Source organism: Phaethon aethereus, assembly GCF_964289735.1.
Source record: "Phaethon aethereus genome assembly, chromosome: 3".
In the NCBI taxonomy this organism is placed as follows: Eukaryota; Metazoa; Chordata; class Aves; order Phaethontiformes; family Phaethontidae; genus Phaethon; species Phaethon aethereus.
The window spans coordinates 37,886,468-37,913,971 of NC_138576.1; the positions used below are offsets into that span (position 1 = coordinate 37,886,468).

At 39.5% G+C, this 27,504-nt stretch overlaps 1 protein-coding gene across 1 annotated transcript; it reads right to left on the minus strand.

Annotated features, from left to right (window-relative positions):
• Window positions 1-3,700: 3,700 nt before the first annotated feature.
• HMGN3 (high mobility group nucleosomal binding domain 3) lies at window positions 3,701-27,504 on the minus strand (the record flags this gene model as incomplete). Its single annotated transcript, XM_081997545.1, has 6 exons — window positions 3,701-3,832; window positions 3,949-4,062; window positions 6,373-6,420; window positions 7,101-7,130; window positions 12,939-12,989; window positions 27,490-27,504. 6 exons carry the CDS (start codon window positions 27,502-27,504, stop codon window positions 3,701-3,703), a joined length of 390 nt encoding a protein of 129 aa, XP_081853671.1.

Genomic DNA, 27,504 nt, shown 5'->3' on the forward strand with positions numbered 1-27,504 from the left:
AATGGCCACTTGTTTCTCAGTTGCATGATCTCTTTAGGGTTATATAAATTTTGTGTAATTTCAGTAGGTATTTAAGCAAAATTGTTGGCTGTTGAGGCTTGGTGTCATGATGTATACCTTAGGACTATAGAACTGGTTTGATTTTAAACCATCTTCTCCCTTGAGTCTCAATGAACATTTACGTGATCTTACTTTCCCCTTCTAGGGCTACATTTAAAAAAAAAAAAAAAATCACAGAACTGAGCATACAAAAAAAAAATTTTCCCATTCCACTTGAAATTTCAACTCTTACATTTGTATGCTATTTTTTTCTAATAAGGGATCTTTTATTTTCTTGCTATTCCTTTTCTCTTTCCCTGCCTTTTTTTTTCTTTTTGCAGTTATGAAGAGACTCAGTAACTCAAATTTTCGAGCAAATGAGCAAAAATGTAGCAAACCAACTTAATTTTCACTGCTGTTTAGCATAAGGATTAATTTTTCATTAGCATTCCCCTTAAATTCTTGCATCTCATCTGCAGTTCTCCATTCAGAAAGAACTGCCTTTGCCATTTGAAGAGACAAAATACCACGTGTAGCCTTGTGCCGACATACGCAAACAGCCCAAGGTCAGTCAAGGGTAGGGAAGCACTAGAAAGTAACAATCCAGAGAAATTATATAAAGCTAAGAGAAAAGTGGACCTTCAACTACTCAATGGTGAATTTTTTTTTTTTTAAAACATTCATTAAGACTTGTTTCTGATGTACCTGCCTTCTTTAAACTTAAAGAGAGTCCATCCTTCCCAATTTTTTTTTTTTTTAATTGTACCTTGAACTACCCATCTGTTACATACCACAAAGGACAAATACCCCTTTCAGGGATCCCTCCAAGCCTTGCGTTCAAGTGTGAAGCAGCCAGTCATTAAATACTGATGATGCAAGTTTCTTCATGGCCAAGATGCAGCACCTGGCACTTTCAAGTGCTACTTCAAAACTAAAATACTTACATACTTCCTGAAAGCGCTCTGTGGATCACCAGCTGCCCACAAAAACTCCAGCTACATACATCTGAATGTGCGACCATTCTAATTTCAAAAAATGTGTTCTAGAACTTGATACAGTGCTTTGAAAATTTTCCTGCTTCTCTGAAAACTTGAGACATAGATGAAAAGAGCTAGGAAAGCATCACATTTGCAAAGCACTTTTGGGAAAAAACCAAACCAAACTAAACCAGAAACATTAGGTGAATCAGCAGGATGTTGTGTTTCATTAAACTTCACCCAAGTGGATTTTCTGCCATCAAATGTTTCTAACAGAACTCTGCTACTGAGCTGAATCTCCTAATCTGGTCAAGCAGACAGAATAATTTTATGCCAAAATTGCTGGATTAGAATATTGTGCGATTAGTTTAAGGACCGAACTTCTGCCCAACTTTCAGGCATTTAGTAAAAGGAGCTCTCCTAAAATAAGCCAGTGCAGAGACGTGTCAGTGTCTTGTGATGCTCATGCCTAAGTTAAATCTAAGTTAAAAGGGTCATTTCAGGAACTCTAACTGTCTAGATAGGCTTAAGCAACTAATCTCTCGGTTATCTGCACAAAATGATGAGAGTATACAAACCCCCTCCTTGACAAGAACGATAAATCCATAAACTGACAAATGCTTAGGAATAGCACTCTGATGGTTCTGTGAAAAAGTACAGACAGTTAAACTTCCCATGACCACAGTGTCTAAATTAACAGACTTTCAGCAGGGCCCATCAGAAAGCAAATCAGAAGTACTGTGCAGGACTACCACGTATGTATCACTGAGTAACAATACGGACCTTCCTTCTCATTCAGCTACAAGTTTTGCTACAGCCCCCTGCCTTCCATCACCAAAAGCAGAGACTCAGTTTAAATTTTCTTCTAAAACTAAGTTCATGTTGCAGAGAACAGCCTTCTCTTATTTGGCTGTAGCAAAGCCCATTGCAAGAGCAGCAGCGGCACTTACCACAACGCAGGGTCTTAACTACTATTCCAGTTAACATACAGGGTTTTGGTAATCAATCTTCAAATTTTAAGTATAGGGAGGCTTGGCTTCTTTTCTGTTAATTAAAAAAGGCAACTGGAGATTTCTTCCCAAAGAATAAATAGAATGCTAGGTCAGGCAACAGTCATTTATTTATTGACTTAAACAGGCAAAAGGTCTCCTCAGACATAATGGCCACCACTTGAGCAATACAAATCAATGCTACTGAAGAACAGGGAACATCTTTTCTCTCACCCCTCCCATCCCAGAAGTAACAATAGAAATACCAGGGCCCCTAGGGAGAAGAGAAGGAGAAAAATTATAAAAGGCAGTTAGAATGAGCTGCAGAGTTGAAACATGGACACTAAAAAATCATTAGCTCATCTACCATATTGCCACAATCGCCTCAAAAATAACTTTCATTGTTCCATTTCTACCAGGTACCAAATATATAGCGCTGTTTAACAGCGATTTCAATGTATTAACAACTGTCCTCAGCTGAAGCAGAACAGCAATTACTATTTATATTAAATTTGAGGCTGCAGATAGAAAGAAAGGTTTCCATAGAGTACGATGCAGGTTAATGAAAATAGAGTGGGGCAGAAACAAAGCTACTTTTAAATTACTGTATGTCTCTATCAATCAAGTGATTCATTCTGTATTTATAATAAACTCATTACAGACACAATATCCTGACAGAGTATGGCGACTCTACTCACCCTGTGACAGGATATCTGAAGAATGTTATCTATGAAGTATGTATCTGTAAGTCCCTTAAGTTGTGGGCCACTGAAAATCCCAGCCTGCTACTTCTGTGGGGGTGCTTTTTTATCAGACATGAGCAAAAAAGCAAACAGACTGTGTGCAAAACACTTGTTGCTAAATCACTTAGTCTTCCTTGTAACAGTTGAAAATATGAGTAAGGCATTGCTCAGATTTAGAGAAAACATTAGGAGGCTGTAGTTTTGCAGGCAAGGAGACCTTTTATTTTAATCTATTAAAAGAACCCAAAATAGTCAGCAGGTGGCCACATCTATCCATGTTTCATTAAAATCACATAAACCCTAAGTACAAAAGCACCACTGATTATTGCTCTAGAAAAACTGCATGAAAAATTCAAATACGCACAGTAAAAACATCACTATATGCACAAGACAATTTCTCAAAGCAAGTGTATGGAATGCCGATCCAATTTTACACATACCTTGCAATATTAAGTTGATATTTATATTACTTGGCAACAACAGGAATTTCTAAAAGCACTGTTATGAGAAGGGAAATGTTCATATACAGTTTAATATGTCAGCTATCATAGTCCTAAAAAAATTAGCATTTACAAAATACTTGATAAAAATATCTTTTAAAAGTTGTCCAAGAGGTACATAAAATCAACCCAAAATTTTCATGATATTTCATTCATTCTTGTCACCTACAGATTCAGTTTTCTGAGCCTGTGGGGAAGAAAGAAAGAAACTAATTACTATAGTAAATTGCCATTACATACCTCAACACCCAAACTACCCTTGCTCCTTCGATTTCTTATTTGCAACAGCTCAGTTTCAAACCTACATCCATATGACATTTGCACAAACAAAACAGGTACATTCACACACTTTTCTTAAATTATCGGTCCCAGCTTTTCAAAAGCAATACAAGCCTTACCTGTCAGCTTCCATTGTTCATACTGAAAAGCACCACACTACTATCTGTTTCTATTCACTGCACACATGCTGAATGCTCTACCGTACCCTTAACTTTCACTGTTTCAATCTGCCCTTTTACTGACAGTGTGCTGGGTGGGGCACCTCTGGATGTTGAAACACTAACAGTTGAGCGAGAGATGCGAATCTGCAATAACATTATGGGCAATAAAAAGAAACATTATGAACATGCTATCAATGTCTGAAAGGCTGAATAATTAAAAAACACTGATTCAATCAGCAGGAGGTATGTGTGGAAAGTACCTCTTCAGCTTTATTTTCACCATTTTCAGATGGTGTAGTACCTTCCTTTGCAGCTTCTTGCTTTTCATCCTTCTTCCCTTTAGCACCTTTGTTGGCCTTTGTTCCAGGTTCCTTCTGACAGAAGATTAAAAACATGGGCATAGACATTGTATGAGTAGCCAGCACCCTATATGTTTATCAAAAATCCTTCATATGAACTAAAAAGAAAATCTTGGCAAGCTGCATATGCTGCACTGAAACAGAAAACCAGCTAAAGACCACCTGGAAATATAGAGTCTCTCAAAATTTCTTGAAAATGCTCACATCTGCTTCTTCATTGTTTCTGCTAAGTTACAGCGGTACAAAAACGCCTCAAACTATTTTGGTAGAGCTGAGCTGTTTTATACAGAGGTATACACAAGGTATCTCTATGAACAAATCCAATTACAGTATCTTGAAAGCTTATGCAGCCAAGCACAAACAACACACTGTTTGTGTAACAGCACTACACTTTCAAGTAACATGAAATATTAAATTAGACTTTAAAAATAAAGCATTTTTGTTGGCTGTCCTTTTGTTAGTTTGATAACATCTGTGATGTTCATTCCATGTCAATAAAAGAACTAACCAACACACTAGGGAGACAAACACTGATAAAGTCCCATCTGCAGCTACACAAAGCAGAGAATTTATCAAAAGGAACTATTCTAACAGCTACAGTTTCATTTGGAGATTTGCTCTTAAGCAACTCATATGTTGAAGTCTCTTTTTTTTTTTTTAAACCCTTGCTCTATGTACATATTTGTATTTGTGATCTAAGGCTAGTAGAGACATAGGTTAAGGATTTTAAGTGCAATGGAATAAAAATTTAAATGGTATTTAACTGAATATTTTACATTAGTATTTAAAGTAGTTCTGATAAACACTGTGGAGATCTTCGATGTGATAATTTGCTCCAAATTCTCCACCCAAAATGGCCATAGTAGCTGTGAACAGGGATATTAAGGTCAGTTTCCCTTCATTATCCACCCTTCTCCAGTGATCCCCATACAGGAGTGGAGCAGTGAGGAGGGGGTGCCAGTAAGCCTAGTTCCAGGGCAGCCTGAGTTACTCCTTTCATCCTTCATCTTCAGTGCTACACACCGGCTGTGGTCCTTACTGGTGGTGTGAGTATAGTCCTAACTCTTAAGTACGAAAGAAGACACTAAGGACTTGACTTAGTAAATCCGTAATTTGAAAGCTTTTAACACTAAAAATGATCTCAAATCTGTACCATTTTTGGTTGTTTACTAGCAGGTCCAGAGTACACACTTGCTGTTTTCTGTTTAGGAGACTGAGATTAATATACTCTTCAAAATGTGATCCAGTTAGCGTTTGGAAAAAAGCAGATTACTGTATTAAAAAGTTACTTAGAATAATGTCATAAAGGATTTGAGTCGCCTGAAATGAGGTTCAAATGTCTCTCATGCAGCTTAGACTGACTCCATAACACCAAGTTCACTTCACAACATGTACATGAAGCTATAAAAGCTACCATATTCTCTTTTTTATTAATGTTCTTCAGAAGGGAGCAGGATGGACTCAGCAAGACTTTACTGGTAATTTCATCTAATGAATTGTAACATGTTCGAAGTGATAAGAGTTTTATTTTCACACGCAGACTATGGGTCCTGATGCTTGCCCAACTGAGATATCAATAAAAGGACTTGAAAAATGTAAGCGTGAGGAGTGCTAAACTCAGTTTCCAGCATGTTGGGTTTTTTTTCTGATAAAGCAATTGCTCTTATTTAACATTGCCCTTGGGCACAAATAGATCTACAGTTTCTGACATACATGATTTATATGCAGAAATCCTGAAAAGGTATTTCAGACACTAATAAGATTTTAATTTGACTGTAACTGGCCTAGAAAACCCAGACCATTTAATTTCAATATATTTAATTTCACCTTTAATTATAATCCTGCATTCTCAGCAACAGCCAGGCTTCAAGAACAGATAAGAGTTTCTCACTAAGAAATGAAGTACTGCCCCTCTAGACAGGGCAAGAGGATGACACAAAGTAATCTCAAATCCTCTTGTAGAAATTGCTAGGTCTCAGGTACAGCTTACTCAACCAAACCTGTACATTTCAGGAAAGGTGTAGGAAAGGTAAAGATTCTTCTCAAACTAGGAATTCACTACAAACTAACATGGTCTGCATATCAAACAGGCAAGACATTTTGTTTGGGCCAGTAATGAGGCCAGGAAGGGGTGGAACAAAAAGAAAAGAATGATCTAATTTGTTTTTTTTCCAGGGGGAAACAGGGGGGTAGGGAGCTGCGGGGAGAGCAGGGGAGCCGATGCCTCACAAAAATGTCATGTACTGAACAGTTTGCAATGCAAAGAAGGAGTGTACTTGCTTACTATTGGCTACAATGATGGCAACTGAAGAGAAGAGTATTTACCTTCGTGGTTTTCCTTGGTTTGGGTTCAGGTTTTGGTGGAGCAGGTTTCTAGAAAACATTTTATATTTCATATTTATAAAACAATTATATATGTTTATATAAAACAATGTGTTAGACGTATTACCAGAAGCCAGCCAGCCACCTCCACACCCCAGCTTCCCCCCACCCCACATCTTCCCTTACTTCCTGCTCATTAGTATGCATCTAGAAAACAACTGAAAAACCTTAATTCACAAATGCACTTCATCACTGTACACATCCACTTGCATTAGCTCACTCATCTAGCAGTCAAAGAGATTTGGGTGTCATTCTAAGAGTAAAACGTGGAGATTAGCAGTAACTATTGAAAAAAAAAAAAAGTAGTCAGATATGTTCTAACAGAGAAGAGGAACTAAAACCAAATACTAGTAGTGGCATCAAATGAAGTCCTTGAAGGACAGCTCTTTCTCCTTCCCAGAGAAGTAGTTGCATTTCCATAACTAACATCAGCCTGCAAAACGATATGAAGTCAATACTGCACATAATAGTGTTGCACTGAGGTGGGGAAATACATCTTTTGTCAGAACAACCTGAAACCAAGAAAACACAGATAACTTTAGCTCTGGAGTTCTTAAATATCCCTCAGCAAGAATAAAAATTGAATCAAGCAAAATATAACAAACCTGTTTGGTCTGAGAAACTGTATATGCCTAGAAAAGTATATATTAAGAGGTGTTATCCATACTTACAGCTGACAATCTTGCTGATCGTCTTGTGGGCTACAGAAAAAGAAAAAAAAAAAAGGAGAAAACATTTTTATAGGCTTATTGCAAATGGTATCCAAAGCAACACAATATCAGTCATTTCATGGTGACAGCATAAAATATGCCCCTACCAAAATACATCTCTATTGCCAAATACAATTCACATCTTCCTCACCTTGGATAATCAAAATTTTAAAGGGACAAAGTGATGTGAAAATTAGTAATAAAAATTGTTCAGCAATTACAATGTCTAAATCTCCATATGGTTAAATACTTCCCCCTCATAATTTTACAAGTACTTCCGAGTACCTTGCTGCTCTATGAAAGGTTCACAAATACAGCAAGCTTGTCTATGTGTGCACGGGACACTGAACCCTTCTCATAAATATTCAGAATGAAGTTTCTATAATCTAGCAGATGCTATTTGTAATAATGGGTAAAAATACCATCTGATTAACAGCAGAATAAAGTTAAGACCCTTCCCTAGAGGATATCAGAGTGCTAAAATTTCAGAACATGAAATTAAATCCTTCCACTTCCTCAGTTCACACTCAATCCAAGCATCTGGGTGCATACAGACAGCTGCAGGATGAGAGAGAGAAATTATTTCCTCTATTTAAACACAATTCTCAAAAGGAAAGAAGTCAGTCAGATATTCTGCTTTCCTTCACCTTTCTTTATCACCTCAACACACCTTTCTTATTAAATTTTATTTCACTCTGTTCTTTGTCATAAATTTATTAGTGAGGATGAGTTAAGTCTTAAAAATAGTTGTAGGGTCATTAGTTTATTCACAATATTTTTGTATTCATTAAAACAGATAAACCCACGAAACAGTTATACAGCACGGTTATCAAACAGAGTTAAAGTTTGGTCTATGTCATAAAGCTGGAATCACACTTGTAGATAAAATAAAGGGAAAACTCAACTGCAACAAATATCCAATGTAACAGAGCTTAAAAAGTAAATAAAAACTATCTTCTTAATTACATATTAAGCATTTAAGTTGAGCTGAAAACACATGACTCTACACATCTTGCAACAGGAAAAAGCTGTTGTTAATATCTGAAGAATGCAGTAATTTGAATTCATTGGAGCCATTTAAGTATTCTTAGTGGAAAGCAGTAGTGAATAGTTCAGCTCTGCATCCAGCAAAATAGAAGTCTTGTCAAAAAACACCTGAAGATATTTTCAGCTATCAAATATTTATGCATCATTAACAAAACATAAGTAAACCTCTCCTTCTTGGCAATTTAGAATATCAACTACTTGTTAAGCAGCCTAGCACTATTTTACAACAGGTTAAATAAAGCGTTTCAGTTGGTCAGGTAATCAAAGAACTCCTAGCTCAAGGCATCTTCTTTTACAAATCTGTTTTCTTAACTGATGATTTCTATCCCTCAGCATTTGGGCATTGGAATGTTATGTTAGCATCTACTTTTTAAAGGATACTATGTTGTTTTAGAGAAAGTGTAATTCTCTCCCATATTGCCCAACTGTTCCTGTTCCATGATCGGTTTCATAGAAGGCTTGTATTGCCATAAGAAAGTCAGCATAAACCATCAGTTCTTTAAAAATGCCTGACAGGTAGGTGATTTTAATTCTCATTCAGAGTCTGTATGTATTTTGTGTTACCCGATTATAAGGAGGGAAGTGAAGTTAGCAAAGGTCACATTTTAACATGCTTTTGGAACCCTTGTCCCCCTCCAAACAGCTGTACTAACCCAGAAAATAGCAGCTCGCCCTACAGTCTATTTGATGCTGGCCCACCAGCGAGCACCTACGGAAAAAGTGTATGAAAGGGAGCAGACACAGAACAATGCTTTGCACTTTCCTACCATGCCAGCTTCTGGTAATCTATACGTGCGAACTTTCCAACCTGGGTATTATATCCACATCATGTGTTTAATAGTCCCTGAGGGTCATTTTCTCCATAAACTGGAATTTCTCCATATATTTGTCTAATAACTTAGTGAACCCATTTACACTTTCAGCTTCCATAACATCCTGTGATGATGCAATGAGTTCCATAATAAGATTAGGCACTGTATGGAAAACAGAAAGCAGAACCTTCCCCCTCTGTTGTCTTTCCTTTAAACTTCTTGCCTCTTACTTTCACTAGATTCCTCTTGTTTTCAGGTTACACAAGTAATAATTCCCTGACTGCCTTCCCACTGTACTTGGTATCCTTTTCATTCTATCATGGCCTTTTTAAGGAAAAGTCAGGAGAACTTCATTTAGTAGTCCCACATCTGGGAGCAAAACAAATTAATCATGTGATACACTGATGTTTCACACTGTCCTCTAGTATTTTTTCCTATACTCTGGTTACCTCTTGTTTAGAAGAACGGACATTTTTTAGTAACTATTTACTGTGATGTTACAATCTCCCCTGATTAACAGCTGATTTGGTGATCATCACTGTGTCTTCCCCTCCTCTTGTGTATTAATTTGCATTCTCCATATTGAATTTCTATTGATATTTTATCACCTAGTCATCAGTGACCTAACAGCCTCCTCAGTCTTCCTCACTTCTGACTACTCCGATGAATTTTTGTAAACTTCAGCAAACTTTGTAATTTCTCCAGTACCTCTTCTTCTAGATCATTAATGAATATATCCATCAGCACAAGCCCAAACACAAATCCTTCCAATACTCCACTGATAATCTCCTCCATTATGAAAAACCAGCTACTTCTTCTCTATTTCTCATACCTTTATCTGTTTCCAATTCTTAGGAAGATCTTCCCTTTAATACATGCTAGCTTAGTTTCTTTAAGAACCTGCCTGGAGAGCCTTATCAAAACGTGTTCTTTACATGCAAGTAAACTGTATCAATTGGCATGCTATCATCCTTACACCTGTTGACTTCTACAAAGAACTCAACTGCCTGAAGTATGACTTCTCTCTGCAAAAATCTGTGTCAACTCCCCTATTATACATTTGTCCACATATACTCTTTAAAAAAAAAAAAACAAACAAAAAAACACAAAACAAACACCTACTTTTGCAAGTTAAGACTCTCAGCCTTTATTTTCCAAAACCTCTTATCTAAAGTCCTGGGAACATTTCATCACCTTCAATTACTCTGGTAGTGAGGCCAATGCAAGCAGTAAATTACATACTGCACTTAACAGTTTGGCAACTGCTCGTGAATACTGTCTAGTTCTTACTCACACTCAGTTAAAGAATGTCCTCCAGATTCTATACCCATGAGAAAAGGCTCCACTGTGAGAATCTCCCTAAGCATTCTCCATAGCAGGAGTTTCATTACTGTTTTTGAGCTTCACGTTTGCCATGCTGGAGTATTTGCTCCTTTACTCATTTTCCATCAATACAAAAAACACCTTTTAAACAGAATAAATTTCCCTTATTTTGCTATTAAGCCATCCTGGTTTTGGGGGGGGGGGTTGGTTGATTGGTTTTGTTGGGGGGGTGGTGTTTGAAAAACAATACACATTTCTGCAAGCCTCTAGCATGGTGTACCACAAAGCCTCTCTGCCACCTGAAACCATTAAACTTTTTAGCTGCTCCTTTTAGTAGGCTCTCATTTCTAATAAAATTCCCTTTCTTAGTATCAAATCTTACCATAGCAGAGTTTATTTGGACTTACATTCCTGCAATGATGATGAACCTGAATATATTATGGTCACAATTACAAAATAGTTCTCTGACAACTGTCTTTTAACTAGCTCCTACATACTACTAAGGACCAAATAAAGAGCTGTTTATCCTTTATTGGTCCTTTGATTTGTTCCTCCAGGAAGCAAGCATAGTTTTAACTTTTTTGTCTTTGGTAAAAGGCATTACAAATCTGTGCAGGTGAAATCTCCATTAATACTACTTCTATACCCAGAGCCTCTCTGGTCTCCCTTAACATCCTGTTGCTACTTTTATTACTGTGGTCAGATGATACCTGGCACAATTTCTACACTATATACTTCCCATTTACACATGGCTTGGCAATCCGTAAGGGATTCTGCTGTAATTATTGATACAGTTAATCCAGAGAAATATTAAAGACAAGTAACAGAAAGCCATTCCCCCACTAATGCAACTTAGATCTCAACCCTCTGTAATTTTTTGTGCCTTGGTGTCACGGTGTCCCAAAAAGTTTCTGAGTTGCCCATTATACCAAGGTCCTCATATAAAGCCAGAGTCCACGTTGCCCAGATCTAGATCTGCAGTTTTTGTATTTTGGCTTGACTGTTTTCACAGGCAGGTATTAAATAGACCTTTACTTCTCAAGATTGCTCTTTACCTTTTCAGATGCAAACTTTTTTGGCTTCTGTGCTAGCCCCTGCTCTCCTCCCTGACAAGGTGCTCTGACTTTATCCTATGTGCTCTCAAGAACTTGCCAGTCTCTCCTTAGATGTTTAGTTTAAAATAATTCAGAAGATCACAGGTCTATTTTGGTTCAGACTGAAGCCACCCTTCCTACAAAAATTCTACCTATTTCAAGAACTCGCACAGTTTCTAATCTAACCCTACAACTATTTTGCTCATTCACACACTAAGAGCTACAGGTGTATCTACTGAGAGTATCTTAATTGGTTTGGTTTGGTTTTGTTTTTCTGTAGCATCAACAACCACTATTATCCCACCTTGATTGAAGACTACTCTAAGAGCTCTCATATTTCAGAGTCAGCGGGCTCTCTCCAGAGAGTCTCTGTATTTCTGAAAGCTTTGTGGTCTTCCTTCTTTGTTCTAGCAATTAGGTCTCAAATTTTTAGGGGAAGGAACTTTTACTTTTCCGGCTCTTGAAGAAATAATATTTAAACTTGGACAGAGAAAAATATTCATTCAGAGCAAAGAAGGTTATATTTTACTATGATTTAGTCATCCTTTTCATACTTTATGAAGAAGAAACTAATTTGTCTAGGAAATTCCATAGGAAAAGATACCTTACTGAGGTATCAAAATCTACCCCTCAGACCGCCTTTTCACTTGCCTGTTTTTCTTCAGGAACTTATTTTAAACATTACTATTGTTTGAAATATTTTGACATTTCCACTGTACCATCTTTTTCTGCCAGACTGTGCAACAACCAACTTCTCAATTCAGAAAAGTATAAAACTTCATTAGACTATTTTTCCTGTTCAAATATGCTCAGAGATTTACAAGAAGAGCAATTCATCGTTAATTCATTTGAATATTCACCCATTCTTTTCAAGGTCCTGATTTAACTTTGTCTGACACAAAAGATGACAACCTAGGAAAATGAATCCTCATAATTCTCTACCTGTTTTTTGTTTGTCACAGCACTTAATGTGAATTTAAACTAGCAAGCTTTACTGTAGAGGACCAGCTGTCTCCTTGCCTTCCGTGACAGAAGTTACTGTGCCCTTAAAACAAATTCAAACAAAGAACACACACAAATGTGTCAGCTGCTCCAGTTCAGAGCCTGGTATCTTAATTCAAGACACCCTTCCATCAGTCACTTAAGCTAAGAATAGTTTTGAAGTATACTGGTTGAGGTGTGCGCATTAACCCTCTTCTGCCAACCTGCTAGAGACAGAGCAACAGTTCCAGGCGGTAACATCCTACGCTGTTACCACAAGATCCACCACAGCTTGCCTATCAAAACCTTTAGTGTTTCCGAAATTTATTTTGTGTACTAGTAAGTTGTAGGAACCCTCAGCATACCAAAACCAAATTATGCCAGATAACCTACAAATATTGTTTACTGTCGTTATTGCCACTGAAATCACCTCACTAGAAGTGTCAGAGCAATGCATGGTCTTCTGATATGCAAGACTGCAGCTCTCCAGCTCAATAATTACATGCCAAAATAATTTTTTTAAAAATATATATAATACTTGCCTCTTGTTTAGTTACTTTTGCTGCATCCTTGCCTTCAGCACCCTCTGGAGACTGAAAAAAAATATTAAGTCAATGACTTTAATACAGACTTAAAAGCATCCAGGCAACAGCAAAACAAACATGGTGAAGATTTCTCTTTCTATACATTGCAGCAATTTTTAAAAGTCTGGAAAATTCACGTTAGTATTTACAAGCAGCACTGTACCAAAGCCATTCTAGATTTTTCAAGCAGGAACACACAGACTGATCATCAACACGTGCACACACATGATACCACACAGCATCCCTCAGTGGTCCCTCCAGCCAACTAACTAAAGCATTCACAGGCTCCAGTGGGAGCTCCATCTAATTGGCAGCTGCCAGTACAACAGCGTGAACTGGAAATCTAAGGTTTGCTCTACTAGGACTTTTGAAATCCTGGAGAAATTCAACACGTTTCTTCCCAAACATGAACTTAACTAGTAATGAGATGTGATAAGATGAACCAGAAAAAGCACAGCATTCCTGAAATGCGTCATTTCTTTATCTCATTTACTCCTTTTGCGCCTCAGGTTCATTCAGCTGGAAGTTTTAACAATATCTTTCCCTTATTTCATCTCCTCCATCAAAACAGCAAAAATCAGTAAAACACCAAGACATTGACAGGAAATCTAGGGACAAACACGTTTCTTCTCAAGCACAAAGTATCAGCCTGACCATTCCATTACTGGCCTTCCAGAGGTACTAGAGAAAAGTTAGTTAAACCACAGACAGTGGTGGGCGGCAGTAAAAAAAAAAAAAAAAAAAAAAAATCAAGCTTCCGTCTTGTTTACCACTTAAGATGTATTACTGCACATTTTGCAAATTCCTGCGTTTTCACCTAGGAGCAAGCAATTCATGGAAAAACAGTGAGCAGCAGCAGTTAGAGGAGAGCTACAAGAATGGCATGTGTTTCAGAAACGCATTTAACAGGCAGCAGAGAAGGCAATTTGCTTGCTGGTTTGTTTTTCAATCAGTAAAGGAGCAGGCTAGTTACTTTTTCCACTTGTCTTTCAATTTCAATCCTAATCTAAACCTCCCCCAGGGTTTTGACACGGGAATGTCTCAGAGTTATACAGTTAAGGTTTGGAGCAGAGAAAAAGACCGGCTAGTTTGCAGCAGTTGACCGCTGCCTTCTCCTGGCACTGGGCTCTAACATACTTACAGAAAGACACCCCCCACCACAGAATCAAACGTGGCTTTGTTACTGTGCGCTCTCCTGACAGAAAGGAAGCATGCCACAAAAGCAGCTGGTTTAAAAAAAGCCAGGGACTCATCATCTAAGTAGCTAGAAACCAGCAGGAAGTTAAGCAGCACTGTGCAGCGTAGAGCAACTCAGAATAGCAACAGAGTCAAGCATCCAAAATGGAGCCTGACTGTTCCCTATGCTGCTGCAGCCTCACCAGCCACCTGCAGGATTGTTTCAGGTTTGCATTCCTAAAAGCCTTTCAGTTTGTGTACTAAAGAGTTGCTGCAGCTTGACGGTGTGATGCTAGGAGCATCAAAAACCACACGGAAAACAAAACCAAGTAGTTCCATGATCATGTCGGTAACAAAGTCTTGTTTCCTACAACTTCCCTATTCAGCTCCTGATACAGTACGTGCTCTGGGTACAGCTTTTCTGCAGTCCATTAATTCATAACATCTGTTCCTCCTACAAGAATTTTCTCAAGTCTAACAAACTTGCACTGCACCCTTTCCCTGGGAGGAAACGCCAATAACTTCCTCCCTCTCCTGGACACCTATCTATATGGAAGTTCTCTCAGATTTTATAATCTTTTCCTCAGAGTGGCCAAGAAGCTCAAGATTTAGAGGGATAAGGACAGAAAGACAGCACGAATCATTCCCTTTGGAAGCCAGGCTAAAAAAATTCACCCTGAATTAAGTGAAGCTGATTGACACTCCACAATCAGGCTGTTTTACCCTGCTTCACTTTTGGGAACCACTGAGCTTTGAAACAGGACTAAATCATCACAAGATGGCACTGCCACATGCCAACAGCCTTGCAGCAATTGCCCAGGAGCAAATTCTCACCCTGAAATACTGCACAATTAACACACAGCAATTTACCCCATTCACTTTAGCACTAATGAAAGACAAGTCTCTTACATTCCTCATAGACGGGGCAGCCTGATTTTAGATGCCAATATTATTGCTTGACAACAGATTTCAAAAAATGCTCACGAAGCTAACTGCAGGGGGAAAAATTATATTGATACTCTTAATGCAATCACAACCACTGTATACTACTCTGATATATTACACAACATACTTCAATTAAGTTAGCTAGTTAGCCCAGCATTCCCTCTCAAGTTAGAAAATCCAACTGCCATTCTGAAGGCCAGATAACTTTCTCCATGGAGGGACATGCACAGTAAATATCTCAGAGGTGTGAATAAGCAGCAAGGGGCTCTGACATGCTCTCATTTCCATTTCAGATGTGCTCCCTCCTCTCTGCAATCACTACAAGTCCAGGCGGCTGGAGGCTGCGCTCATCCTCCCAGGGCCTTGGCTTCCCAGTATGCTGGCAGGGCTGCGTGGGAGGCCATGTCATGAATAAGGTAATTGATCCAGTTGACAAATAACCTGCTGCTTAAACACATTTATAAATATTATAAATATATACACAAATTATAAATACATAGTCTTCCCTGCTCCAGCAGAAACATTTTACTGCACAGCTGCACAAACAATTGAGCCAATACAACAGACAAGAATGAAGTGGCACAGGGCAGTTGCAAGCAGCCTGGGACTCTTTAAGTTGATAGACAACGCCAAAAAATATGTATGTCAGATATGGCTACGGTATATTTGTTAAAAGAGGAACAGAAACTTATCTTCCCCAGTGTGAGTCCTGCTTAGACATTCCAATGACTCCCAGCTGATGTGGATCTTCCATGCTAGTTTTTGCAGTACTTTCTCCTCTCCCGAGGGACCAGAGAGATTTTTACACGAATGGATTTGAGCCAAGCATAGCTCCCAAAGAACTTGGCATGCCACAAGCAGTGACTGTCTGCACGAGTATCTAAAAGTCACAGGACTTTTATGTAGATACCACCAAACCTTAAAGTCCTTGTCCCTAACTCATCCACAGAAACGCTTCCCCTATTTTTGTCCTGGTGACCAACTACTGAAGGACCTCTGGTTTCAAAGCAACCAAATGTACTACGTAATGCATCCCCTTGGCACGTTTTTCCACATGATGTAATGCTATGGCTCACCGTATTTCACATGACACCCCAGTCACATTAAAATGCACCCTGGATACTATGCCTTACATTGTAAACTAGTCGGGAGCAGGACTGTCCACATTGATTTTGCTGCACAAAACTTGCAAAGACCAATGCGAGCACTGAATCACTTGACAAGGGCAGTACTCCAACCTCAGTAATTCTTCAGCTGTACTCCATCATATGCCTGTATTATACTCATAAAGTAGTCCCCACAGGCCTGCTGTGCCTGATACTGTATTGATGCTTAGAAGAGACAAGACACATAAAATAAAAAAGCAAATAAGGACACAGATAATAAGTTTGGGTTCCCCCCCCCCAATCACAGAGGTACACAGAAGAAAGCAGCTGACTGGCTAACTCCAAACATGTTTCTGACATTTAAACTAATAGCAAGTTTTACGTTCAGATGACCTCACATTGTGTCATACTTCAATTAGCACTACATATTGGCAGTAAGATTGTAAATTAAGCTGTAGCTAAGCTTTGTAAGATCTGTCAGAGCTGCATAACTTTTATACCACAAGATTAACCTGGAAGGTTGCATGCAAGATTTCCTGTGTCTATCAGCACTCTGCTGGTTTTTTATTAATTTGCTTTTTCCTCTGTCCCTTTTTAAGGACAGTCTAGAAAATTATTTTGAGAGGACTGGAAAAAGGCAAAGGAATATTAATATATGATAGAGAATATAAAAAAGAATAATCAAGGGAATATTAGAATTGAGCTTGTTTGTATATATGGTTCTTGCATTTCACCAGCTGTGAAGTGTTCGTAAGAATTGGTGTTTCCACACACCACGACAATACTGTGGTATCTACAATGCCAACACCATTACAGAACTGAAAACAGAAAACTAGATAACACGTTTAAGGAAATATTTAATAGAATATACAGGCAAATTTCCTTTTTTAATTGTTCTTAAGGCTGGCTTACCTGGTAAAGATGCATCACAAAAGAAACAAAAAGCTTCAATTTTTCTAATCAAAACCCTGCAGTACAAGCAGGATGTAGTGAGAGTACACTGACACAAAGTAGTGAAGTTGATGTCTGTTTGACAGATTCAAAGGTACATGTTTGAACCTGCAGTGACCAGCTTCTGGATAAATATTTTGTTTGTACAGTTCATTAAGAAGCATGAAGAATGAGAGTACAAGTATGTGAGAAGTAACAGTCAGTAGAGAGGGTTGCTTATAAAATTAAACAGATTGTTCACTCTCTGAAGGATCTTATTACTAGCTGAAACTCAACACCTTGGCTCTGATGGGACAGAAATGAGTCCTTTCATACCCATGTTAAAAAAAAATTAAAACAACGAAAAAGCAGATACCAATTTCATTCTAACTACCAAGTTAAGTTAGAAAGGCAGAAAGCCTTAACCATCCGAGCACTTGAGCATTGTCTATAGCATTGCCTCCCTTCTTTGCAAGCTCTTTTGTTCAGCTACATCTCGATAGGCTGCCTGCAATGGGATTTGCCTGTAGATACTTTCCTGGCTTGCTGTTCTAGCTGCTATTTCCATGATGTAATGCTTTGGTCATTCCTCCAACAGCTTTTTTCACCAGCCAAAATATGATAAGAGCTTGCAACACCACCACAGTGTAAGAAAAGAAGACATATCTCGTCCTAAGCATTTTTTAGAGTTTACTGCACTATTTTCCTAAAACTTTTCCTCCCCTCATTTCCCTTTGAGCAGAACTCTGAATTAAATTTAGTCTATTGCAATGAATTGTTTCCCCATACATGCTAGATCTTCTAATTACTTGTCTTCAGAGCAGCTCTGAATTTTGTGCCAGTTCATAAATGTAATTAAAATGCTGTTTATTTCTTGATTTAGATTAATGAAGACTACATGTTGACTAATTTAACACCAACCAATTCCTGCAACACTCTTCTAACCACTGTTTCCCCATTCGGCTCCTCCAGCATCTTATCATTAACCTTTGTTTATAGCTAGTTCTTTGATGTGTTTTCAGCAGATAGAAGAGTGCTCACTGGCAAGCCAATGTAAATTAACTTTGCAAGTAAAATTAATTTTCCCTAATAAATGCTTTAAGAAATCAGGTATTCTTTCTACTACACCCCTTTGTTTCTTTTTTCTACCAAAAGCCTGATCCTGGAAGTGGAAATAAAAAAAATGCATGCCACTAATTTAAAAAACAAGTAATTCTGCCAGAACCACGAGTGAAGTACAGAATACATCTGGTTAGTGGCTGGATTTTTTAAATACTTACCCAAAATGATATCTGTCTTGTGCTCTTCCAAAAAATCCGAGTTGTTGTTTTGGAGTTTTCTTAATATACTATATATATGTACAAAATAATCTTCACAAAAAACCCCAAACTCTGCTTAAATATTAATTCAAGTATATAGTATTTTAGTCTTTTCTGTTAAGAAGTATTACAATGAAATATTATACAATATGTCATTTTTAGAATTTAAATCCCTCCATCTTACACCTATTAAGTGCAGAATATTTAATTTTCCAATTCTTTGGAGGAGAATGTCAAGATCATAAAGTTCTGAAAAGACAAATGGTACTTACAAATTTATATTTAAAGACCACCATTAACATCCCCTGGTATTAATATGCAATTAGGGAGGAAAAAAAAAAACACAGGGAAAACATTTACTGATCAAAGTCTCCATTATTGCTTAGAGATTCAAGCCAGAGTAACTGGTTAACATGCATTGCATTTTCAAAGCACATGTAAGAAAATAAGAATACGAACAGTCTGGTTATAAACACTATTAGTAGGTTCAGAAAATGCACTGTATTAAATTCCTTAATTCTTAAGAGGTAATTTATGTGAGCTTTATGCTCTTCCAGATAAGACAGAAGAGAGAGAAGCCCTAGGCCTGGAGTATTTCTAGATATCCAAAACCAACCAGAATAAATGCTTTTCCAAAAGAGGAAAATCCTTCATTGTAGATTGAGGTTTTACTATTCCCACTGAAAAGAGGTCAAAGATTGACCAATGTAATTGAAAATGCATTTAAGTTTGATGGGACATTTTAAAAGTCTCACAACTGGTTTAGTTTTTATTTTTCCTTGCAAGTTTGTCTTCCCGATAGTAATTTTTTTTTAATACATCTTTTACCCATAGCAGAGTGAAGACGTAAGAGCAGCTTCTAGAGGCTGCAGCTCAGATTTAAAAAAACAGCATTGTAATTTAAAATTAGACAGTTCCTTTTTCAGAGAGTGAAGTAATCAGCTGCATTTTGAAAAATACAGACCAGCCACGGAGGCAGTGAGCACAGCGCATCTGAAATTGTTCTGTTTCCCCTGAACACCAAATGTGAGAATTCAGCTAGCTAGTAAGTAAATTCTTGTCTCAGTATCTGCTTAACCATTTTACTGCCACTATAAAATAAAAAAAGCAGATTCAAAGAATATGGTGGACGAAATGCAATCCCTAATGATATTTCTCTGACCTTTCAAAGCTGATGCCGTTCTGCAAGCAAGATGAAACTGATTGGCTCTGTATGTAGACTTGCATGAGTCTGAGTTTTTAAAACCTCGAAGATTCAGTTCCGAAACCTGTATCTAAATAGAACTGATCAGATCTGCAAAGCAAAACTAGCTTTGCAGAAAGCAGTAGTTTCTAGTACTTCTAGAAACAAAGTACTTCGCCCAAAAATCTGGGGAGGGGAGAAAAAAACTCCAAAACATTTTATATACTTAAAGACAGAGATTAAATTTAGACTACTTTCAATAACAACCGATTCCTGAGAATAGCCACCTCTGACAAAGGAAAGTACTCTGAATGACTTGAAAAAAGATGTATAAACTCACTCCCCCAAGGACATAACTGTGATAAAACCACAAGAATCTAGAAAGGAACCTTTTTTGCTGTTGTTTCAACTAACTGGTGCCACAGAACACCAAACCTCCAAGACGACAATAGCAGGTAGGTACCAAAGGCACCATTGGTACAACGTCTTAGACATTGACTACTTACGTCCTGGTAATAATTCCAAGCGGGTGGTAACAGGAATATTGCTCTACTACAACGGATGCAGCGGAGATGAAGGATGTTTTCCTACTACAAATAGAGCACCAACACGTGTCCTCAACTCTGCTTCAGAGGAACAAAACACTCCAGAGGTAAAAATGTCATTAGACACTCCATTTCCAACTATGGATGCACTCTCTGCTACTACCAACTTGGGTAGCATTAGGACAATGGAGAAGGCTAGGTGGGAAGAGCAAACATACCCAACAGTCCCAACACAAAGCTGGTGTTGACAGGAACATATGCAAGTGTTTTGTGGAGACAGATCGCAACATTCTTCGGGAACACTGCATTTTGTATTTGCAGCTTTCGTTGTTATCAAGTACACCCAGTCTTTATTGCAGGAAGACAGGAGCTATGTGTCTAAGTTACAGGAGTAATGAATTGAAAATTGGTAATTTCCAAAGACACCAAGAGGACAAAAAACAAAACAAAATCAAACAAGTCCAATGCCTCCCCCCCGCCCTGCAATGGTGCAAGGACACAACCTGACCTCTGAGTTGTTCTGATTATTCCAATGAATTAAAGAATACTCCTCTACACACTCTAAGTTAGGGTCAAAGAAAGGCTGGCTAAGGCTGCTGTCTGATGAATGCCTGGCTGCTGCTAAGGAGGAATTTTGCCCTTCCCCACCTAATCATTCTTGCCATTGAGCCAGCTTAACTCTTTGTGCCAAGGTTTGGGAAACTAGACCAGCAGTCAGATCTGGCCAAAAACTACCTCAAACACATATGATATCCCACAGGTTAAATCAGAGTAAGGATTGGAATGAGTATCTGGAATTGTTTCTTTTGGCCTGTACATGCCAGCCTGAACTATCTGTTGAGCTACAGTCCAAACTGTAAAGTCCCAGGCTGCCAATTTTGCCGGCAATAAAATTTGTATAAGAGCATCTTACTTCTGCATGAAGCCAGTTGCTCACTCCCAGTCCTAGTCCCTTCTAACAGGTTACCACACATTCATTGTGCCACTGTGCAGCATCTCTAAACTGGATCAGTAAAATGATCCACAATAAAAAAAAATTTGCAAAAGCACATTCAAACCTGTTAAGTAAACATGCATTAAGAGGATCATGGCCTAAAAATGTAAGTCCAGCACCTGAAAACACCTTCTTGGCTACTAGACTATGGGATAAGTGACTGTGCTGCCTTAGTGCAGTTAAGGAACAGAAAATGGATGGTAGCCATTACAATCCTACAAAGTGCAAATTTTCAAGAGAAATCTCTGGATCTGGTTTACTTACACTATGCACAAAAGACAATACTACAGTCACTTCAAGCAAAATTCAACTCCATACAATTTCTCTGAAGTAACAAGGACTCACCTTGAAACATACCAACCCTATATACAGCTACTGCTTTGATGTAAAACAGCAGAGAAAGTGAAGTTTCTCAAGTATGGCAGAAGAAAAGCAGCCTTAAACTAAATAGCATATACCTGCTACACTCCATTTACACACAGGACACTTATTTTTTTGAGCTTAACAATACTGATAGTCTAGAATACAAAATAATATTACCTCTATTAGTGTGTTGAATGACTGTACGTAAAAAGATTACCTGCACCTGGTTACTTTTGAACTCAGAGGTGATGACTTACAAAGTAGATTGTAATACTGGATACACCACACAGATATCATGCTTTAATGCGTCCAAGGAGCGTTAAGAGTGATTTTTAATTGACAATTCAGTGAAAACCCAAGAATTTTTAGGTTGTCCATTCTTTAAGTCCAATTATATTTCAGTGTGGTCTAAGAAAAAAAAAATAATCTATATACATTGCCATCAATTGCTAATAAATGGGTCAGATTTTCACAGACTTGTATAAAACTATCAGAAACATTTTAGATCTATAAATCCTTGGTCAATGAGCTTTTAATCTCCATAACTCTAAAAAACAGTCATAGATAAAATATATAGTTAGCTCTTTCTAAGCTATTTTGAAGTGTATCTTTAATGTAAAACATGGACAAATATTTGTTGCACTTAATAGCCCTGTAAACATAATTTATTGCAACATGGCATAGCAGCATTACTCAAGCGTGTTTTTTCTTCAGTGGCACTCAACACTTCTGCACTGTGTTATATTTAAGTATACCATAGGCAGATACAGATTTCTGATCTTCTCTGCTTTATTTTTCTATGAAAGATGTAGAACCTTTGAGTCAGTCTGGTCAACAGATACTTGGAGTAGGCCAAGTAAGCAGTTTTCAACTGCTTTAAATACATCAACGTTTAAAATTCTCAATAGTTACAAATTTAGTACAAATAGTACAATTTCTAAAATCGCTAACTGACAAAACATCCTTTTCCCTTGTATTAGAAGACTCCTGCAATCTTTTACAAGGCTCTGGCACTTATATTCTGTTTGCCTTTGTTTGCCATCCTGCAAAGGATGCAGAAGGTAGAAGCCTACCGGAGGACATGGGCATGTTAGGCAGGAATTTGTCAAAGTCCGGGGTACCTCAGTGACATAGATGCAAAGAAGGTCATCTTCTGCTGTTGTCCAGCCTGTTTTCCAGTAGTTACTGAATGGTTTAGGATTGATTTAATGGGAAAAGTGGAAATTAGCTTTTCAAAGCTCTGACTCCTGCTCTTAGCCCTCATGTAGCATGAGGAGAAAGGAAGAAACAGTCACCATGAAAGGCAGGGGGAGTTCAAGAAAAAACCTGGAGAGAGAAGTGGGACAGAAAGGGAGTGGGGAGAGGGCAGCAGCCAAGACATCTGGATCTCGTACTGATGCCCTTTTCCCTTCTAATCTATAATCATGTCCAAAACATGAAATAAAATACATCCTGCTGCTACCAGAGTGCATCCTGTTAGTTGTGTTCTAGGATAAACTGAAGAGTGCCTCTGCTACAGACCAAGAGCTTCCAACCCCAGTGATGAAACAAGTTGTTGGCAGGGTGCGAGTCCCCACAGCATCATTGCAGCTTCTTTCCTGCCAAGTAGGTTCGAAATGAAGATAACCTTAGAAAAAAAACACTGTGTTACATTGATGCTGGTATGCTGAATTGACACGGACTGCTACACAGCCTAAGTACCAAAACATGGAAAGGGACATGAAGTAGAGCTGAACAGTACTTAAGTGTACTTGATACTGCTGCATTATGAACACAAACTCACCTGCTACTCTTTGCACAAGATCTACACCTCATTCCATGGACCAAACAGCGGCAGCAGGATTATTCAGAGCCACAGTAAACTGATATGTCATCTGCAGGACCCTCAGCTTCATTATTTAATTGATGTTTGATCACATACAGGTTGCTCCAACAAAATTCTAGAGAACCGGTTACCATTGCAAGTTCCTCAGTTTCTCATCACAAAGCAAAACAACAAATTTGGAGAAGCAACAACAACAAATGCACCACTCAGAATGCAGGAGGTGCTTATCAGGGGGAATAAAAATATCAGGACAGACATCTTAACTTGAGAATACAAGATGAAGGGACCCTTCTGACAACTCGACCATTTACTTGCATGCCCCATTTCCCCATCAGTGGATGAGGAACAATGTTTCTCTTTGAAATGGCATTTCTCATGACACTTCAGAAATGCAAACTCAAACATGGTGAAGGATTTCAAAGAGAACTGAGTTTAGGTCCAGACAAAAAAGCCTAAGTAGAATTTAACAGCTCTAGGTTAGTACGTGTAAGAATGTGCACTTAACCCCAAGGATTAGAAAATACATTGATTAGACAAGTGGTTGGCAAAACAACTAGTAAGGTGAGAGCGCCACAAAACACTATCATGTGATTGTGTAATTAAATGCACTATGATAGGACAACCCTGGAATATGGCATCTTCTAACTTCCACTAAAGAAGAAGCATTTCAAGCAAAATATTCAGAGGGTTTGTTTCTCTGCAGCAAATAAAACCAACTAGTCTTTCTGACCTTAAAGAAAGTGAATTTGCATAACATAACAGGAACCTGCCACAGATGCTCTCTCTTACATTTTCACAGCATCAGCTGTACTGCAGAAACTACCATTTCCAACTACAAGAAGGCGGCAAATAGTCTACTGAAGTGGCTAATTAGACCACAATATTTTTTAATTTGCTCTGAAACAACAGCAATATTCAAAGATGTTATATTAAAAAAAAAAAAACCAAAAAACCCACAACACACCAAAAACACACCCCCACCCCCCAAACTTAGGAAGAAAAAGTTGCATCTAGTCTTCACATCTGCTTCAACTCCAAATGTTTTCAAAACAACATGTGAGGTGCAGGTTGCATTGCATAGAGTCAGATTAAAGAACAAGTTGGGTCATTTGAGAGTGCAACCCCAACTAACAAGTCACCACTTGACCTACTGACATCCCTCAGAGATGGTGCACATTCTACTTAAAGGTGCAAGTACCCTTCATCTTGATGATGATCACATTAAAGCTGACGTCTATATGCTTACGCACATGGGTGTATGCGACCATACCACGATTTCCCTGTCATCAGACGCAGAATGGTGCTTCATCATTTCACGGCTAACACTGAGAATTTTTATTGGGGTGAGGTTGTTTCAAGGTCAAGGTGTTTTCCAGTATGTCCCAAGAACTAATTCCAGCAAGACAAGCGACAAAATAAAACACCCCAATCCATTTCAAGGCGTTTGTTGTTATCAATACTACAACAAACATTCTGGTTTATCCCATACTGGCACACCAGTCTTCTTGTGAAAGGCCATGTTCACATCACAATATGCTATTACAACAGACAAAGGGTGCAGAAATCTGTCAGGAGGAGCCCAGAGTTCAACCTCCTTTTGTTTTAGCACAGTGTTTAACAGTATCTCAACAGACAGTAAGTTTTTCCTTTTTCCCATGATCCTCAAGCAATGAGTAATGATATACCAGTACCTCCGCTACAACCCTCTAGAGAAAGGGAGACAGCCTACTTGTTTTTTTGTTCACAATATTCATAATGAACATAAGGCCAGGGACTCAGCAACTGACTTCAGCTTACACAGAGATGAAAAGCAAAGCAAACAAAAAGGACCAGTCAGTTTAGATAACTAAGGCATACACAAAAACAGGTACAGGTGGATTCGTGCCCTTTCTGCAATATTATTTATTTACTTACACCCATAACTGGAAGCTTCTCATTTTGATTTTTGACGTTTATTTCCTTACAAAACTTCCAGTGTTAGCAGCCTTTTTATAAGTTAGAAATTTTAACAGAAGAATTGACGACTAGCTGCATGTGATGGTTTTTGTCTCCATGTGGAAGCTGACTGGTGTAATTATTCAGTTACTGCTGTACCACGAATTTCTCACACTGTGGATGTTATTCTGGAATAAAATTGACTATTGTAGAATGGCGAAGCCATTAATCATACACTACTCCTGGAACCAGTGCTTCCCAAAACCCATACTTCATATATTATCTTAAAATTTAAATGTTTACCCATATAATGCTAAGTAAATAAAAATTTACTGCACCATTAAAATTCACCTCCATTGCTCTAATGCCATATGTAATGTTTTTATTACTTTTTTATAACCTTCTAGAAAGAAGACACGTTCTTGTAGCCTTGCAACTCAAAGATAGTTCCTCTTAATGAACATTTCACAACAGACCACAAAGACCTACATGAGTGACTTTAACTCTACTGCCTCTTAGGAAGGACAGCCTGAAATACTATCTGTAGTGTAAGAACAGGTAAGGGCAAAGGAGACAGGGTAGGAAGCTTGCAAGGTTTCCAAAGTTGTGGAGAGTCCTACGGGCACAGGCTAATTCTCAACTTTTTCCTGATGACAAGCTATGTCACTGAAAGAGCAGAAGCAAGAAGCCTATGTGAGGGTGCAATGACAGAAGAGGAAAAACTGCCTAACATTCACTAACTTTCAAAGCCCAGTTATCCCAATAAAGGCAATCAACCCCATGGTATTGGGGTATCCGTTTTCAGAACTGGAATCAGGTTCTTAACTATGAATTAAATAATTCAGTAGCATACTTGACAGGTTGACACCTCCCATAAGGAAAGGGCAAGAACAGAACACTGAGCTACCCAGAAGTCATCATTTACCTGTGACTTTATTAAAACAAGATTTGAGCCCCAGCCCAGAGACTGTATATTAGGAGGTCACAGGTGACATTTGGGAAATCCCCAAAAAGACAAATTGCTTTGCCTGGGGTGACCTAGTTAAAATTAACGGACTGCAGCTATTATTTTTTGTCACAGAAGCGTGTATTAGCCTCAAGTGCCTCCTTACACTCGGCCGGCGGCGGCAAGGCAGTGAGCTCTGGACGAGGACCTGCAGCAGGGCCTCCCTCGGCCGCCCACCCTGCACCTTGCAGGGGAGGGGGCCGGCTGCCACCATCCACACTCAGCGCGCCTTCTGCCAGCGCTCCCCACGGCCAGGACACCGGGTTCAAGCAGGAAAGAGGGGGATATAAAAAAACAGAAGAGAAAAAAAAAAAAAAACCCAGTCCAAAATACCAAAACCTAACAAACATCCCCACAACACCGAGCCCGGGCCGCCGAAGTTTCCTTCCCCCTTCGCGCATGCAGTCACACAAGCGGGCCCTAGGAGGCTGCCCGCCCCGAAGGGCACGGAGGGCAAAAAATGGACGGCGGGGCCCGGTCGTGGCCCCCCACCCACCCCGGCCCGGCGGGGGGCGGCGCGCGCTCCTTCAGGAGGCACCTCCCCGCCCTGGCGGCCGCCCCCGGGGGCGCTGCCCGGATGGGCGCCGGAGTTGGTACATACGGGTCTGCCGCGGGAGGCGAGGAGAAGGGTGTAGTTTGTTTTAAACATGGCTTGCCTCTCCCCTCCTCCTTTTACCTCGAAGCCATCACCCGGGCACGGCGGGAGGTGGCGGTGGAAGCGGGATCCGCCGCCCCGGGTTGGTGCTGCCCCCTCCCCGCCGCTCCCCCCGCGGCGGCGCCGGAGTTTGCGAGCAGGAAACTCCTCCCGCCGGGGGCCAGGGGCGAAGCTGCAGCTGCTGCAGCGCTTCTCCCCGGCGGCGGAGGGAGGGGTGGGGGCCGGAGTTGTGATAGCGGCTTCACCCCCGCGGGGACGGGGGCGACACCGCCCCGCGCGGCACCGAGAAAGTAAACAGGGGGCGGCGGCGCGGGGAGCGGCGAGGAGGGTGGAGGGGGCTTGCAACAGGCAGCAAAATACCCGGGCTCGGGAGCAATCCGCGGGCTCCGGAAGGGAACGGCGGCAGGAGAGCAGCAGGCGCCCCCGGACCCTAACGCGCGTTTCACCCAGCTCCGCCGCTCGGCCCCCCGCCGCCGCCCCGGGGGAGGCGCGGAGGCAGGACCCGCCGCACGCCCGGGGCGCCTTACCTTTCTCTTCGGCAT